The sequence below is a fragment of the Garra rufa genome, chromosome 22 (genome assembly GCF_049309525.1).
Source record: "Garra rufa chromosome 22, GarRuf1.0, whole genome shotgun sequence".
In the NCBI taxonomy this organism is placed as follows: Eukaryota; Metazoa; Chordata; class Actinopteri; order Cypriniformes; family Cyprinidae; genus Garra; species Garra rufa.
Genome location: NC_133382.1, coordinates 39,362,820 through 39,374,909, shown reverse-complemented (window position 1 = coordinate 39,374,909; position 12,090 = coordinate 39,362,820). Strand labels below are relative to the sequence as shown.

The following is a 12,090-nucleotide window of genomic DNA, read 5'->3' as shown; positions in this document are numbered from 1 at the left end:
TGGTCTGGTCTGAATCAGGAAAGAAATCTGCACAGATCAAGCACCGTTTACAAGCCAAAACAGCTCTAAACAAATATGTGGCTGGATTTAATGTGAGAAACAAGAGGAGACAGATTTTTTTTTTTTTTTACTGGAGGAAGCGTTATTATAGATTATGAACTCACATTTGAGTTAAAAAAAAACATCTTAATGATGGATTTGTTTCAGCTTTTGTCTTCTCAAGATGTTAACTGATGGACTGGAGTGATGTGAATTACTTGTGATGTTTTTATCAGCTGTTTGGACTTGCATTCTGACGGCACCCATTCACATCCATTGGTGAAAAAGTGGTCTGGTTTGAATCAGGAGAGAAATCTGCACAGATCAAGCACCGTTTAGAAGCCAAAACAGCTCTAAACAAATATGTGGCTGGATTTTTATGAGAGAAACAACAGGAAATGGAGGAAGTGTTATTATGGATTATGGGTCACATGTCGGTGCTTTGATTGGTCGAGACACTTTAATGCTCACAGAGGGAGATCACACACATCTGTGACGTTTACTGTAAATTTAGTTTGCCATTGTGGGAGTCACTGTACAGTCAACATGAATTTATGTTCCTTCTTTTGTTGTGAGTGACTCATCACTGACGTTATTGTAAAGAAAAACATGTTTGTCTTAATAATCTTTCTACAGAGCTTTTGTTTTCAGCTGATTTTACAATCCGGTCTATTTCTGATATATAAAGTCCTGCATGATTATTTTTTTTTCTTATTTAAAAAAAGTATGCCTTTCATGTATGCTTTAGCATTGCTATTTCTTTTTAAGTAATTCCATTGACATTACTTACATTTACGTTTAGGCACTCGACAGACACTTTTACACAAAGCATTTCAAGGTATTTATTTATTTATTTTATGAAACAAATATTTTATTAATTTCCAGAGAATACATGAACTGATATTAAAATTTCAATAAAAGTAAATAAATAAAAATTTAATTAAATATAATAAAAGAAATAAAATATGAATGAATGCATTAACAAATAAATAAATAAATAAATAAAAAATAAAAGATTTTATACATTTCTAGAGAATGCATTAAAAATTACAATAAAATTAAATAAATAAAAATTAAATTAATACATTTAATATATAATAAAAGAAATAAAATATGAATGAATTAATTGAATGAATGAATTATACACTTTATAAAAATGAATAAATAAATTAAATTATTTTTTTATTTGTGACCACAAAACCTGTCATAAAGGTCAATTTTTTTTATTTAAATTTTTTATTATCTGAGGGTGCAAAATAATTAAAATATTAAGAAAATCACCTTTAAAGTTGTCCAAATGAAATACTCAGGAATGCATATTACTAATCAAAATTACGTTTTGATATATTTACAGTAGGAAATTTACAAAATATCTTCATTGAACATGATCGTTAGTTTTTTTGTGTCTTTTTACATGTTTTTATGATGTTAAAAATATCCAAACATGTTGTTAGTGTGAATGGGACTGAGACGCTGGATTATTCCAGCACAGCGTTTGACCGTTTTAATATCCCAGAGAAAAACACTGTCAGCTCTCAGCTTTTCAGAGTTTTTTTATCTTTATCTTTTAAAGTCAGTAGACTGTCATCTGCTGTAAACTTTATCACCTAAATCCAGTGTGAGTCTGTCTCCGTTTCTGGAAACAAGAATCTAAGCAGGATATCTGTGATTTCTGTCTAAAGTTGGATCTGTTTGACTGTGTTTCGGTGTGGTCTGAAGGTTTTGCTGAAGTACTGATGGAGATGAGAGGAGTCTGGACTCGGTCTCAGGGTCGAGAGCAGCTGCTTTTCTTCTCTCGTGGCTCACGGGGCGAGCGATGCCAGACTCCCGGATGCTCTCGGTTTTATAGCCGTGAGCCTCATCATGATGTCTAGCTCGTCTAAAATCACTCATCTTTCTATGTCTGTGTGGGTTTGAGTTCCAGACTGTGAAATTATAGAAGTTATATTATACAGTGGAGAGTTGTGCTTCTGGACACTGAAGGGTCAAACATTTGATTAGACTAAATTAAAAAACCTGCATTCATTCATTCATTCATTTATTATATATATACACTACCATTTAAAACTTTGGGATCAGTAAGATTTTTAATTTTTTTTAGTTTCTTCTGCTCATCAAGGCTGCATTTATTTGATCAAAAAATGCAGAAAAAATTGTAATATTGTGAAATATTTTTTCAGTTTAAAATAATGGTTTTCTTTTTTAATATAATCTAAAAAAAAAAAAAAATTCTGTGATGCAAAGCTGAATTTATTTTTTATTACTCCAGTCTTCAGTGTCACATGATCCTTCAGAAATCATTCTAATATACTAATTTATTATGAATGTTTAAAAGAAAAGTACTTATTTAAAATAGAAATCTTTTGTAACAATATAAACTATTATGTAAAAAATATATTATATTATTATAAATATTTATATTCTATATTATTCTATATTCTATTTTATATTAATTTTAAACTTAAAATCTAAACTAATTATTTATTTATTATAAAATATAATTATAATATTTTTATTATAATTATAATACTTTTTAGACATTTACTTTTTTTTACTTTTTTAAACAAAAATATGTACTTGAAAATATATAGTTAAGGAGTTACAAATGTATTTATTTATTTATTAATACTACATATTTTTATATATATGTATATATAAACAAAATTAAAATCTGAATTGACAAAATATAATAGTATATTTACAATACATTTTTATTATAATTTATTAAAATATTCTCCAGACATTTACATTTTTCAGACAATATAAAAAAAATATATAAAAAATATATACATAAAATTATATATATTTGTATATATTTATATATATTTTAATATTCCCAAAAATGTATGTTTTTTTTTAGGTTTTCTGTTTAATTAAATTGCATTATTGTTTTTCTGAGCAAAAAATAAATTAATTTTATTCTTCAAAAATGTATTTGAAACCTTAAAAGTAGACTCTTTACTTACATTTAATGCACTTTCTATAGATATAAAATCACTTTTGAAAATTTCTTTTGACCCATATACATATACACTGAATTTAAAACTAAAGTTAAATAATTCAATACTTAATTAATTAATTATATTTTCAGACATTATATACATGATATTACATTACATCACTGATTTATATTTACATCACATAAAAAAAAAAAAGATTTTTTGTCAGTTTTTAAGCATGATGTCTAACAAAACATTTTAGACATTGTGACAATATTTACTACGTAAAATGAGTTTACTGCTAAAAGTTGGCATTTCTTGGCTGGGGTTTGTGAGTTTGTGTGAGAGTGGGTCGGCCAAACCAATCAAACGGCTCGATCCGGCAGAGTGCCAGCCAATCAGAGCCTCACACCTGCTCCTGGCTTAACTCCGCCCCCCGCTGGAGTCTCTCAGCATCCCAAATGTCATTTTGTTTTGGAAGATTAAGAGGGATTTTCAGGTTGAGCATCGAAAGAGAGCATCAGAGTTTAAACAAGCAGAAACAAATCCCTAGAAAGCCCACATCAACACCACTACAGCTGAACCATACTGGAAATACACCAACCTGTGAACACACTCTTATTAACACTTAACAGACAAAAGGTTCAGTTTGTAATGAGAATGGTTCATCAATTAAGACATTTCCCAAGATACAACTCTATGGTTTAACAGTCAACAGCAAAACAACAACAACAAACATTGCAGCTGTACAGTTGTTATATAAAATATTTTAAAAATAATGATTTGTTAGGTTGGCTTGAGAACTACTCTGCCCTCCAAAGGCAAAGCGCAGTAACTACACATTTGGTCAAAATTGAGTTAAAGCTTAAAATGGACTTTGTGACAATTGTTTTGTCTTGTGGCAAAGTCTCCTGGTTAAATTTTGTCCTACAAAGGCAAAGTGCAGTAACTACGCCAACACTGAAACTGAGAAAAATGCCTTTAAAGTTTCTACACCATATATGGTATTAGTTTGGATTTTGCAGTTACTGCTATTTTGACACTTTCGTTTCTCTGAAATGGGGAAAAAATTGAACCAGGAGACTTTGACACAAGACAAAGCAGTTGTCACAAAATCCATTTTAAGCCTTAACTCAATTTTGACCAAATGTGTAGTTACTGCACTTTGCCTTTGGAGGGCAGCGAGAGTGTCAACATGTTTGACTAGCTGGTGTAAAAACTGTAAAGGCATTTTTCTCAGTTTCAGTGTTGCCGTAGTTACTGCAACTTTGCCTTTGGAGAGCTTTTTATACTTAGTCTAAAATTCTGAACGTTACTCCTCCTATAGTTTTCATCAAGTTAAAGATTAAAAATGATAAAACTCCCATAGACTTACATGTTCAAATGATCAACACTATTCAAACTCCAACCTACAAAACTCCCACAATCCCTTGAGACTCAATAAAGATCCCTTCTATCAACTATTTCTAATCTATTTAACTACCTAGCCTAGCCTAGCAACTACAATCATGCTAGTAACTTGATAATCATTTTAGAACCATGCTAGTAACTTGTCAGTCATGCTAATGTCATGCTAGTAACTTGCTAATCATACTGGCAACATTCTTATTGTGTTAGAAACTTGTTAATGACATACTAGTAACTTGCTAATCATGCTAGAAACATGCTAAACATGCTAGAAAAATGTTAGAATCATGCTAAGTGCATTTCAATCATGCTAGCAACATGCTAATCATCTAATCTATCTTCATAAAGTTTAGGCTTTCACAGCTGCTTTAAACTTTCGTGCCAACCTAAAGTTTCTGTTGACAAACCTTTTGATCTAGTTTGTAATTGTCATTATCCTCAGTGAGGATTGTGATGTAGATTTTAATTATGATCATGCTTTAATTCTTATCTGTTGCACTACAGATAAGGTTAGGGTTTATTATTTATATTAATTATTTGTGCAAAAGTGGGTTTAACTGTTGTCATGAAAATAATGATGTAATGCAGTGCAATGCAAGAAAATGCCTAAAATCTTTAAGTAAAATATATGTTCTTTGTGTTTTGGTGAAATATGAGCTGGACATGTCTGCATCTCAGTTTTTGTGGATGATAATGGTAATATTAGCGGCTCCATTACTCAGTGTTGGCTGCTGGTGTGGTATTTGTTTGCTCTGCTGTGCGGCGGTTCAGAGGGAGTTTGTGCTGTCAAGAGTGAAAAGTAAATGTGAGTGCAACAGTATGTTTAATCACACAGAAATTAAGCATAATTACACAGAATAGGAGGCTAATTATGAAGCATGTAATTACTGTGATTGTTCCAGACATCAGGCTGTGAAGCTGATCTCTCTCTCTCTTTCTTTCTCTCCAGATGGAAGACATCATCGCTCGCATGCAGGACGAGAAGAACGGGATTCCCATCCGCACCGTCAAGAGCTTCCTGTCCAAGATCCCCAGTGTGTTTTCAGGTCAGTTCAGATCCGTCTGTCATTCATCAGTCGAGCTGTAGCGCTTCATCATATTCATATAAAACATCATTTATTTATTTATATATATATATATATATATATATATATATATATATATATATATATTTATTTATTTATTTATTATTATTATTTTTTTGGATAAATACATATTATAAATTATATTTAAATTAAAAACAATATCTATCTATCTATCTATCTATCTATCTATCTATCTATCTATCTATCTATCTATCTATCTTTATTTATTTAAGTAAGTTCCAAACATTTACTTTTTTCAGACATATATATATATATATATATATTTTTTTTTTTTTTTTTTTTCATTTTTGGAGATATATATATAAATATATATAGAAGCCTGTTTCCGCCACTGACTAAAAAAAAGAGGAATAACTTTAAAAAAAAATGTATGTCTTTAAAGAAAAACTAATTTAGTACAAATGTATTGAATATGTTTTCTTTCTTTATTTAAAAGACATAATAAAGTATTAAAAAAATAAAAAATAAAAACAGGATATTTTTATCTCACAGTTCTGACTTTTTTTTCTCAGAATTGCATAATACAAACTCGTAATGGTGAGTTAAAAAGTGAGAAATATATTCTGAGAAATAAAGTTACAATTGCGTGATATAAACTCGCAATTCTGACTTTATTTTTCGCAATTGTAAATTTATAATAATTCAAAGAAAAAAAAACAAAATTCCGAGTTTAAATGATTATCAAAAAAAAGTCAGAATTGTGAAATAAAAAGTCGCAATTACATTTTTAATTTTTCATTCAGTGACGGAAACAAGCTTCCATAAATATAAAAAATAAAATAAAATAAAGCTCTCGACGGCTCTCTGACAGTGACACAAACCTTTTTACAGTCTGTAAGACACGCACTTAGCCGCCGTTAGCAGAGGCATGCTGAGAGACTCCTGAGGAACGTGTGCTAACGCTAATCAGGAAACCATCAGACAGTCAAACATCCCAGAATATCCTGAGGACAAACACAGAGCGGAGTCATCAAACGCTCCGGCGGCTTTGAAGAGAGGTCAGCGCTGGACGCCAGTGAGCCGTTAGCATGAGCGTCCCTCACACTTCTGAGCGTTCCTGCCGATCTCCAAACATCTGCTGCCATTTACATCCAGACTTCAGAGAGACGTTCAGCACAGGATTTACAGTCTCTGACAGTCCCTCAAACACTGAAGCTCTTCAGTCATTCCTGCACTAGACGGATGAATCTGAAAAATCACGCTCTTCAAACCTTCCCTCTTCATTTTACCTTGGTGGTTTTCAACTGGTTTTGCTGGAGGATCCAAAATGTAACGCTGGATATAGCAAACAAACAGGCTTCTAGTGTTGCTAGGCTCTTCTGGGTGGTTGCTAGGGTGTCAGAGGAGAATCAGTGATAGTGATATACTGAAAATTTCCACTATATCAATATCGTTTTCAATGTAAATTAAGTTAACTTTTTTATTTTATGAACTTTCTTTTTGATTTAAGTTAATGTTTCCGACTGCATTGGCAGAAACTCACTTCATTTTGATCAGTTTCCCAAGAAAAACAGCACTTTTTCTGTAATTTTGTTTCTCCAGTAAATTTGATTTTTGAATCTTCAGAGATTAGCGCTGGAGAGAGGGTTTTGCGTTGGTCCTGTGGAGAGCGAGTGTCGTTACGAACCGCAGCAAATACTGACTGAAGTCTGAGCAGCCCCCGGGCAGTTACCTCATTAATGTGTTAATTAGAACCCACAGATCTGATGCATCATGGGAGAACAGTGCTGAGATGATGATGATGATGGGAATGAAAACCCCCAGAAAGTTGAGTCTGAGAGACGAGGAAGAGTTCAGATCCTGTGTTTCTGCTGTTACGCAATCAAGAGTCTTACATAAGCATCTTCAATAAACCACAACTGAAATGTAGAAACCTCAACCGCTACACTTTAAACACTCACACTCACATGCATACTCACACTTGCGGACACACACACGCACACACGTGCACACTTACGAGCACACTCACACTTGTTGCACACACTCACTCACACATGCACTCAATCATACTTGCACACTCTCTCACACACACACACACACACACACACACACACACACACACACACACACACACACACACACACACACACACACACACACAAACTTACGCACACACACACACATGCGTGCACACTCACACACTCACACTTGTATACTCACACATTCACACGCACTTAATTACACACATGTGCACAATCTCACACTCACTCACTCACACTTGCACACTTAATCACACGCTTACACGGGCACTCAATCATACTTGCACACTCTCACAAACTTATACACTTACAAGCACATTCACACTCATTGCACACACTCACTCACACTTGAACACTTAATCACACACTTAATTACACACATTAATTGCACAATCTCACTCATTGCACTCACTCACTCACACTTGAACACTAAATCACACACGTGCACACTTACAAGCACATTCACACTCATTGCACACACTCACAATTGCACACTTAATTACACACACACACACACACACACACACACACACACACACACACACACACACACACACACACGTGCACAATCTCACACTCACACATTAATTGCACAATCTCACTTATTGCACACACTCACAATTGCACACTTAATTACACACACACACACACACACACACACACACACACACACACACACACACACACACACACACACACACACACACACACACACACGTGCACAATCTCACACTCACACATTAATTGCACAATCTCACTTATTGCACACACTCACAATTGCACACTTAATTACACACACACACACACACACACACACACACACACACACACACACACACACACACACACACACACGTGCACAATCTCACACTCACACATTAATTGCACACACTCACAATTGCACACTTAATTACACACACACACACACACACACACACACACACACACACACTGGACACTAGTACTGTGTGTCTGTGCTGTAGTGTTTATAAGTCTGTATTTCAGCAGTAAAGCTGTGATCTTTCTGTAAACAAACATGATTCAGTCTTACAGCTTCATTCATCATAACCAGACGCTCGTTTAGTTTGACGAGAAGCTCTCGTTCCGCAGATTCCATGATGCTGTGGATTGTTTACAGTCGCCAGGAAACATCACAACTCACACACGTCACACTCACTCATATTTATAACGTGCTATTATTTAGAGTCTGCTTTGGACAGAGCGTGACTCTGATGTCAGACTCATGATGCATTTGTTGGGATTCATCTGATCCTTTGCTTTGTGTCTAAGCTTCTGATACAATCACTGAATTAGAATGACTCCTTTAGATTTTTATATGACAAATAATATTTTCCATTCAAAAATGTCTTTATTTTAAGAAATTAATACTTTTATTTATCAAGGATGCATTAAATTGATCAAAAGGGACAATAAAGACATTTATTTTATTTCAAATAAATGCTTTTTTAAATTTTCTGTCCATTTGTGAATCCTGAAAAATAAAATGAATCACAGTTTTCACAAAAATATTGTGCAGCACAACTGTTTTCATCATAGATAATAATCAGAAATGTTCTTGAGCAGCAAATCAGCATATTAGAATGATTTCTGAAGGATCATGTGACACTTAAGGCTGGAGTAATGATGCTGAAAATCCAGCTTTGATCACAGAAATAAATTAGATTTGAACAGATATTCACATAGAAAGCAGCTGTTTTACATTGTAAAAATATTTCAGGATTTTTATAATGTTTTTGATCAAGCAAATGCAGAAAAGACTTTTTCAGAAACATAAAAAATCTTACCGACCCTATTCTCTCTCTACACACACACACACACACACACACACACACACAGATGTGGCCACAGGAGCAGCGTAATGTTTTGCTGTCAACACCGGAATCAATCAGATCTGATCTCAATGTGACATGGCCCCAAACTATGGTGAAATGGGTGATGCTTTGTGTCCAAACACACACACGGCTGGCGTCTGATCTCACTCGATCCTCTGAAAATCCACAAAAGAACAACAAAGACACAGGATAATTATCAGAAATGAGAAACCAGGGAGTGTGAGAGAATGAGGGAGAGATGAGCACAGGGAAAGACGGAGAAGTAGGGCGAGTGTTTGAGTGAGTGAGATCCATATGGACCCGCGGCTCTCAGACAGACAGAGTGATAATTAAAAGAGTATAAATTTAGCTGCTGGTAACAGCTGGTGCAGCGAAGTGTGTGTGTGTGTGTGTGTGTGTGTCTGATGTTCTTGAGCTCTGGCGTCCTGAAACACGAGAAAGTGTCGGACCAGATCAGACGAATCGATCAACAAACTGTACATGATGTTCTTCTGAGTCCTCAGTGAGATGAAGACGTCTCTCCATCGGAGCGACACTCCAGCTCTAATTAGACCTGTCTGTTCATTCAGATCTCCCTCAAATGAATTATATGATATGATAATATGATGATATATAATATGATTATATGATGATAATTCATTAATCAAATGAAAAGCCCCCAAATGAAGATAATTCAAAGTGATGACATTAAACAAATTAAGCATTAGATGGAAACGTGTCTTTTCTGCATCCACTGCAGAAATCTTGTGTTCATTTGATTAAAATTACCTGCAATTTTATTTTTATTATTTGATTTTTTAATACAGTTTAATTAATATTAAAATAATTAAATATAAAATAAATAACAATTTAAATAAATTAGCTCACTTTTTCAGTAACACAATGTTCTTACTGATGAAATTGATGACTTTTCATTAATTGTTTATTTATTTATTTATCTTTAAATCACAAATAGCAATTTCAAAAAATTGGAAATAGATTTTTTAAAGATTTTATTAATTTCTCTAAAAACACTATTTTAAAATTACATCTTTAAATTATTTAAATTATTTTATTTATTTAAGCATTTTTAATAATATGTTATAATATCTTTAAATATTTTTACTCACAAACATTTTACCTAATTTTACCTAATAAAATATTTAACACAAAATATTTAACACAACTTTAAATTAAATATACATTTTAATTTTATTAATTTTATTAATTCTTCTAACTTTTCCAGATCTAGAAAACACAATTTTAATAAAATATTTCTGAGCTTAACATGTCCATGACTATTTAAGATTTTAACAATTCTAGTAACTTTTAGTTACTACAATCCTAGTAACTTCAGATCAAATTTTTTTTTTAGTAATTCTTTATTAATCTTTAAATATTTTGACCTAATTTTCCCTAATAAATATTTAACATAACTTTATATTAATTCAAAAATGTCCAGGACTTTTTAGTATTTTATTCATTCTCCTAACTTTTATAGATTTAGAAAACATAATTTTAAAATAACATCTTTAAATGTTTTTTGCTCACACACATTTTTACCTACTTTTTGCCTAATAAATTATTTCAGAGCTTAACATCGTTTTATATTAATTATAAAAATGTAATTTTTTCTTAAGATTTTATTTTAATTTTTTTTTAGATCTAGAAAACACAATTTTAAAATTCACAAGCATTTTTACCTAATAAAATATTATCTAACTTTTTTAGATCTAGAAAACGGTTTTTAAATGACATCTTTACATTTTTTTAGCTTACAAGCATTTTTACCTAATAAATATTTACCATAGCTTTATATTAATTATAAAAAGGTCCATGACTTTGTTAGATTTTATTAATTATCCTAACTTTTTCAGATAAAAAACCCCCCACAATTTTAAAATTACATCTATAATTTAATTTATTCACAAACATTTTGACCTACTTTTTTGCCTAATAAAATAATTTTCCTAACTTTTTCAGATCTAGGAAACACAATTTCAAAATTACATCTTTAAATATTTTTTACTCACAAGAATTTTTACCTAATTTTACCTAATAAAATATTTACCGTAACATTATATTAATTACAAAAATTTCCATGAATGTTTAAGATTTTATTAATTCTCCTTTTTCAGATCTATTTTAAAATCACATCTTCAAATCATTTTTACTCACAAACATTTTTACCTACTTTTTGCCTAATAAAATGTTTTATATTAATTATAAAAATGTACTTTTTCCTAAGATTTTATTAATTCTCCTAACTTTTTTTTCAGATCTAGAAAACACAATTTTAAAATTCTTTAAATAATTTTTCCTCACAAGCATTTTTACCTAATAAAATATTTAACATAACTTTATTTTATTTATACATTAATTCAAAAAATATTCTTTATTAATTATGAATTAATTCTCCTAACTTTTTTAAATGTTTAAATATTATTATATATTATTATAGTTTCAAATATTTTTTACTCAAAACATTTTTTGCCTAAAAAATAATTCAGAGCTTAACATGACTTTATATTAATTATAACAATTTCCATGACTTTAAGATTTTATTAATTCTTCTAGCTTTTTTAGATCTAGAAAACACAGTTTTAAAATCACATCTTAAAATATTTTCACTCGTAAACATTTTTACCTGCTTTTTGCCTAATAAAATGTTTAACATAGTTTTATATTAATTATAAAACTGTAATTTTTTCTTAAGATTTTTTTAACCCTCGTAACTTTTTTCAGATTTAGAAAACACAATTTTAAATTTCTTCAAAGCATTTTTACC

The 12,090-nt window shown here is 31.3% G+C and overlaps 1 protein-coding gene across 1 annotated transcript in view; it reads left to right on the top strand.

Annotated features, from left to right (window-relative positions):
- The window catches only part of rgs7b (regulator of G protein signaling 7b), a 56,269-nt gene that overhangs the window by 31,536 nt on the left and 12,643 nt on the right, over positions 1 to 12,090 (top strand). Inside the window, exon 3 of the mRNA XM_073828280.1 lies at positions 5,335 to 5,449. Within this exon, the coding sequence (XP_073684381.1) occupies positions 5,335 to 5,449 (115 nt within the window). The remainder of the gene's footprint in view (positions 1 to 5,334; positions 5,450 to 12,090) is intronic.